Below are 7,149 nucleotides of genomic sequence, written 5' to 3'. Positions count from 1 at the left end.
TGGATTGATAAGGAACAGCACCTGGGCCCTTTATTTAAACTCCTACCTGTTCTTCTTCAGCTTTTTTGAGTCCTAAGCCAGGGGAATGCGCCATCCTGCAATGAAAGGCACCAACTTCTCCCATAACTCATACATGTTATCTTAGTTGGAGACAGTGAGAAACAGACACAGGTTCCAGTTTATGTTCATGATTCCAGTGCATCCTTCCCAATTCATATTGGCCCTTGCTCTCCCTTACTTCACATTCAGCTTTCCTTCTTTACTGAGAACTGAGTACCAGATGCAAAGGCAATAGCCTTGTAAAACTTCTCTGCTAGCTCTCACCATTGCCTCAGTTCTAATTCCCATAATTAATCCTACATTCTGTACTACTCATACTGTTTCTGCCTCTCTGATTAAACCCTGGCTGATATAATTTGTATGAAGAATATATAAAAAACGTCTACTAATGATCAAGGCAAATGACTGAATAAAAAAAATGGCAAAAGAAACTAACAGAAAGATCATACGAACAAAAAACCTCAAAACACAAAAAAGCTAACACAAGATGTTTGACCTGATTAGTAATCAGGGAAACACAAATTAAAACATGAGCTATTACTTCACGCTTGTCAAAGTAGCAAATATTAAAATGTATGAAAACTGTAAGAGAGTTTGGATGTGGAACAGGAGGAAGTTGCACACTTCTTCTGGTAAGAGGTAAACTAACCACTTTGGGGAATCACTTAGCAATACTGATAAAGCTGAAAATGAGTATTCTCTCGGACCTACGCATTATACACCTACAAAGGATCCTAGAGGGATTCTCACATATTAAAAATGGGGTGGAATATGTAATATCCTTTATCCAGAGAATAATGGTATCAATACCTACTTGAGCCTGAGCAACAGCACACTTACCTCGGACTTGATCATCCAGGAGGAGGAGGTGGTCTCCACTGCCAACTGTGGTATCACCCACAAGACAGCTCCCAGTGATCCCTGCCTTGAGTCAACCATGATCTTGTATAATCCCCTCCCCTTTTGCATGGCCTTGATTTAGTGTTTCACGTCTAGTGGATAAAATAAGGTAGAGGCGATGAAAAGTCAGTTACAAGATTAGGTTACAAAAAGACTGTCGCTTCTTTCTTGGGCACCCTCTCTTCCTCTGTTATATTGTAAGCTGCCCTACGGAGAGACCCACAGGACAAGAAACTGACATGTGCAGCCAAAATCCAGCCAGGCCCTGAGACCAGTAAACAGCCATATGAGTGAACTGAGATAGGGATCCTCCCCCTGTTGTGTCTTAAAATGATGACAGCCCTGACTGACACTTGGATTGCAGAAGTGTAAGATCCTGATCCTGAGGCATCCAGCTACTTCATACTCAGATTCTTGATCCACAGACTGTAAGATAATAAAAATTTGTTGTTTGAAGCAATCGAGTTTTAAGGTAATTTGTAAAATATCAATAGATAACTAATATATCCTCCAATAATCATTGCAAAACCCATAGTGGTAAACAAATTCATTATTTTCAGAATAAGGACTCTGAATTATCCCATTAATTTATTAGTTTAAACAATAATTACTGAAGACCTGATTTGTCAGGCCCTATAGTCGGAAAAAAGAAAACCAAAAAACAGTCCCCAACCTCTGCTTTAATGGAGTTTTGCATATAGACAATAAATAATACTATACATCCTGTATCAGAAGATGATAATCCTATAGAGAAAAATAAAGCAAGTAAGCAGGATAGACAAACCCTGGTCTAAGAAGGGGTTGCAACGTTAAAAAGGGTAGTCAGAGACCTCTGCAAAGATAATATGCAAACAAACCCATGAAGAGTATGGTGGAGTGAGTCATCCAGGATCTGGAGGCAGTGCATTCCAAGCAGAGAGGAGCAAATGCAAGTCCTGATGCAGGAGTGAAACTGAGCAGTGCAGCATCCAAGGGGCCTGTGCACCTCTCTAAGGACTTCAGCTTTAGCTCTGGAGTAAAATGGGAAGTCATAGGGTTTTGAAAAGAGGGGTGATATTACTAAACTAATGTTTTAAATAATCATTCTGACTGCTGTGCTTTAAAAAGATTGTGGGGGAGGGCAGAGGGGAAGGGTAGGCTTAGGGGTCAAGTGTAAAACAAAGGAGAAGAGCTAGAAAGTTTTCATAATTCCAGTGAAAGTATGGTGGTTCAGATCAGGGAGGGGAAGATAAAGGATGTGAAAAATGGTCAATTATGAATATGTTTTAAAGGAAGAGTCAATAGGATTTGCCAGACAATTAAGTTAATTTGTAAACTACATATATGTGTATATCTACTGACGGATACCCAGAGTAAATCACTGAGCCAGAAAAATACATGCTCGTTAATAATACTTTCAAATATTTATTATTCATAATCCCCTGTAATCTATACCCACTGCTACTGCCTTGCTTCCAGGCACTATAATGACTATTTTCAATGACTTTCCAAAGGTTTCAAATGCATTTTATTTATTCAATTATGCTGTATTCAAATGAGCAACAGTGTACTTAAATGACAAGTTGATTTTGAAACAACCTTGTATTACAGTAACTTTGATGGTTACTCATCATTCCACGCTCTTGGAGTGACTCTGCCAACAGGGGACAGGTTCCATTTTATTCCAATCTGTGTGGTTGTAAACACCCATGCAACAAGACAGAAAGTGGCTCCACCGGCTAGTAGAATATTACCATATTTGTCATGAAAATCTGGTGACTGTTTGGAATGGCTCTGTCTTGCCCTAATTTGCCGAATGCTTTGAATCTTCAGACTACTTAGTGCATTTCTGATCAAGGGAAACATCATGGAAGATGTGACAGAATTGCAGTTGACTGAAGTTTCTGGTCTCTTTCCTTGCAAAGAAACCTGGAAAAACAAAAGATAGGCAATGACATCTGATCTACATTCAGTTTCACCCACACCGCTCCTTACAGTGTGGCAGGGACGTGAGTTTGATATCACAGATGTCTGGATCTGAGGCTCAGCTCTGTCACTGATGAGCTATATGAACTTGGACAGTTAGCTTTCCTCTCTTTACCTTACTTTCTTCAATGGCAAACTGAGACAACGTCTGGCTGATAAAATGGCTAAAGTGGCTAAAATTTCCAACATGCCCCAATAGTCCGATGACCTACGTGTCTACTAAAAACTCTAGTTTCAGTCAGAATTACAAGGGATTCATTCACAGGGTATGTCATACCTCCTCGTCCTCTTGCCAATTTCCTGCCTTCCTTTTAATCCCCTTCCCCCACTCCCTCACCCTCACTTCTCTATCTCTACCTGTAATTCTTGTCTTGTACCTTCCTACAGGTAAAATTCTACTTGCCTTTTAAATCCCAGTCTAGAAGTCACTACTTCTACAAAGTCTCCTTCAAACCTCCCTAGGCTTGAATAAGCCCTTCTTTTCTGGGCTTCTACACTGCTTATAATCTTTCTTCCATAGCATTTAACATGATTGCATTGGCTTTATCATTTTTAAAAACAGACTTTACTTTTAGAGTAGTTTTAGGTTCACAACAAAACTGAATGGAGAGTAGAGTCCCCATAGACATCCTGACTCCACACATGTATGCCTTCTCCATCCTGGACCAGAGCAGCACATTTGCTACATTTATTACAATCAGTGAACCTTCATACAGTCCTTTATCATATATGCCTTTTGCAAATATTTGCTTCCAGCCTGTGGCTTGTCTTGTCATTCTCTTGAGGAATTATCTTTACATTCTCCTCCAATAGTCTGAAAAATCTTCAAGAGCAAAGGATGTATTTTGCATACACAGTAGATGACACAAAAGTGTAGAATGAACATTTCTGAACCAATCTGAGATATGAATCAAGTCTGGTATCCACATAAGAAGTTAAAACCAACTGAGAGTAAGCCTCAAATCATGAAATCAGACGCACATATCCTAATAGCCCTAATTTATATTTTTTAAACAAACAGTTATACTGAGCAAGAGATCTCGAAGCAGAAAAACATGGATGAGTTCTGTCAATTCCTCTTCTTTGTGCAGGCTGTCAAACAGTGCTCAGTCTCCAGCAATGACATATGTTAACTGTGGCCCAAATGCAGGCAACAAAGCTACAAAAGGGCCTGAGGTCAGTACTTGAAAACTTATAACTGTTCACTGAGATTTGCCAACTGAAATGATTTTATTCCCAACTTAGAAAACAAGACCCTAAGGTTCTCTTTTATTTCCTACCAGATGGTAAAGTGGTACTCTTCATGATTGTGACAAACAGGACAAAAAAAGAACCAAATGCATTTCCTCTGAGGTTCCAAACACTCAAAGTTTTTTTTTTTTTTTCTGTTAGTCATGAATCTCTCCACCGAAAGGCACTAGTTTTAATTTGAATTGAATTCAGAGAGCTGGTTGAAGGTGAAAAGGATCAGAGTATGACAGGTGCAGCCTTAATCCAATACAAAAGCACTTGTGCCACACAGAGCTTTTGGTCTTTAGGAAGGTACAGAACCAGAGAATAATTTGTGATAATAGGGATCTCTTGTGGGTCATCAACCCATGCCTGCTGCTTTATGACAAACTGAGTTCATTATTCCTATCCTCACGTTAAGTTGAAAGTCAGATACTTTGTCTCTAGTGACACTGATTGCATCCCTTTGTAGCTTAGTTCATTCTTTGGCTATTCTCACCTCTGTGAATCTGTTCTTTTCTATCTAGTCTGAATTTGCTTGTACCAATAAGTGTCCATTATTAAGAATTTTCTATTAGGAACTCCTTCTGTAGTTAGTAGTTGGCATTTCATCCTATAATAAACAAGCTGCAGTCTTTTCATTCCTTTTTTTGTTTTTCCTTGTCAGCATTAGCTACATCCGTCTCAGTTGCCTTCATATCTGCCTTTTATCTACTTTTGTTTATAAAACACATGTAAGAGCTAGTAACCCACTGATTAAAGAAATTTTCCATCTCGCTGAACTCCACATGACTTATTTCTACAATAAATTTTATGTTATTGAAGAGCCTTAAGCCTATTATCCAAAGAACTGAAGTTATAGATTCTAATATCCATATAAAAGCATAAAAAAGGAAATTCAGTAATGTAGTGCAGGTAAAGAAAATGTTTCTCAAAGTAGATGCTTTCTGATGAAAACAGACTACAAAGAGATGGAAGAAGACAGATTCCTCTAGGCAATAAGAACAAAGTAGAGGTTCTCTCATGCCTGTGGCAATAAAAAAAGAAATATGCTCTGAATAAATATAAATAGTTAAAGGGAGTGAAGTATCCTATGAGGATGAAAAGCAAAGATTGACTGTCTCATCTATTTTATACAGTAATGTTGAAGCTCAGTTCAGGGAAAATAACAAATACTTCAATCTAACTGCGATAAAGAGGTATATAGATTTGAAGCTTCACTGGTAACAATAATAATTTTAAATCACGGAAGGCCATAAAAAGAAGTAAAGCCATAATGCAGGAAGGAAACTAATGTTTATTGAATATATACACCTGTTTGCCAGACATCATACCAGAATTTTGCACATCTGCAAAAACAGTGCAAGATGGTGATGATTTACCTCCATTTTACACACAAGAATAAAAGTCAGGACAAGACTTGAACTCAAGTCCTGATTCTAAATCCAGTGCAGTTTTCAACTGCATCATGTTTTCTTAAAGTATATTCCATTCTGAGTATTGGAAACAAACAGACAAACACACAAAACAAACATAAAACTAGCATCGTTACCAGAGATGGGTCTTTCTTTAGTTGAAAACAGTTCACTTCAGTTTACTATACATTTATGGAGTGATGAGTGGTGTGGCAGGGCCTGGGGTGGGTCCCAGTGCTATCATCCCTACTCTTATGGTAGCTTATGGTGGAGAGAGGGGATGAACACAGCACTGTTATAAGGGAAGAGACAGGCCAAAGAGGAGCACAGGGAGGAGAGGTACGTTTCAACCTGAGGTTCAAGGAATGGTTTTAGAGGAAACGACAAGTTGGCTAGATCTTGAAGGATGAATAAGAAATTTAAAAAAACAAAACTGGTGGGGAAGAAAATGTAGACCTAATAGCAAAAGCAAAAGCACAGAGAGCTGGAATAGTACGTGTGCGGGCAGCCTGATGAGCTCAGTAACACCAAGTAATAAGTGTTGAAGCAGCAAATGCCCACAGATGAGCCCGGAGGGAGGAGGAAAGGACAGCAGCACGCTGAGGACGTCCTAAGCCGTAACGTGCATTTGAACTCAATTCCGTAGGTCATTGCTTCCCACTGCAGAGAAAACAGTGCTCACACTCAAAGCCTTTTCTGTAGTTAACAATGGCAATTCTTAATTCTGCGTTTTTTAGTTTCACAATATTAAAAAGGAACATAAGAAAATAATATGAGACCTGGCTGGTATAGCTTATCAACTTCTACTACCTGTGTTATCTTTGTTCTGCATTTTGGTTGCACTAGTGTACATTTATCTGTCCTGGGCTAATGTGAAAAGAATGGAGGCAGCTTTTCTATTTAAGTAATGTGTTCATGCCAGAGCAGAGCAAATACTTAGACAAATGGAGTCAAGCCACAGCTTATTATATAGCAAAGCATTTGAAAATACAAGAACTTAAGGCCACTGAAAGCAATGTTACAGTTTCAGGACAATATTAACTGTCATAACTGAATTAACATGCAAATTTGAATATTCTTCTGTTGTACAGTTTGGTTCATTTTTTAATATGAAAATATATTTTGGTTTCATAATTGTATTAGCTTTAAACATAATGAACTTGATTTTATGTTTACACACATATAAGTGCTTTTATAATAAATTAATCCAAGGTGGTACAAGTTGAGATGAAATAATGTGTTTCCTCTTTAAAAAACATGCCATATGTGAAACAAACAAACAAACAAACATGCCATATGTAATCTGAGTTTGAGAAACATTCTTATTGGTGAGGAGAAACCACTGATTGGTTTAATCACGAAAAGGTTAAGGTGAGGCAAAAAGCACTTTACAAAGATAGGTTAGGTGAAGAAAGGGTAAGAAGATGGCAAAAGTAAGTGGCAGAAGAGCTAAGAGGTCAGTTAAGGGTTTATTTCAATGGTTCATTAAAAAGATGATGAAGACCTGAATTAAGTACTGATAACAGAGAGAGAAAGGAGATAGAATTGAGATATATTAGGGAAAAAGTCATACTGATTT

General features: G+C 38.1%; 1 protein-coding gene across 4 annotated transcripts in view; it reads right to left on the bottom strand.

Annotated features, from left to right (window-relative positions):
* Window positions 1-2,450: 2,450 nt before the first annotated feature.
* COX7B2 (cytochrome c oxidase subunit 7B2) overlaps window positions 2,451-7,149 on the bottom strand; it is a 112,184-nt gene continuing 107,485 nt past the window's right edge. For all 4 annotated transcript variants that reach the window (XM_072944576.1, XM_015249725.3, XM_072944561.1 and 1 more), the window contains one exon: window positions 2,451-2,868. In XM_072944576.1, the coding sequence (XP_072800677.1) occupies window positions 2,563-2,808 (246 nt within the window). In that variant the 5' untranslated portion in view covers window positions 2,809-2,868 and the 3' untranslated portion in view covers window positions 2,451-2,562. The remainder of the gene's footprint in view (window positions 2,869-7,149) is intronic.

The sequence above is a fragment of the Vicugna pacos genome, chromosome 2, assembly GCF_048564905.1.
Source record: "Vicugna pacos chromosome 2, VicPac4, whole genome shotgun sequence".
NCBI lineage: Eukaryota > Metazoa > Chordata > Mammalia > Artiodactyla > Camelidae > Vicugna > Vicugna pacos.
Note: the sequence above shows the minus strand (reverse complement) of the source record. Positions and strands in the feature narration are given on the sequence as shown.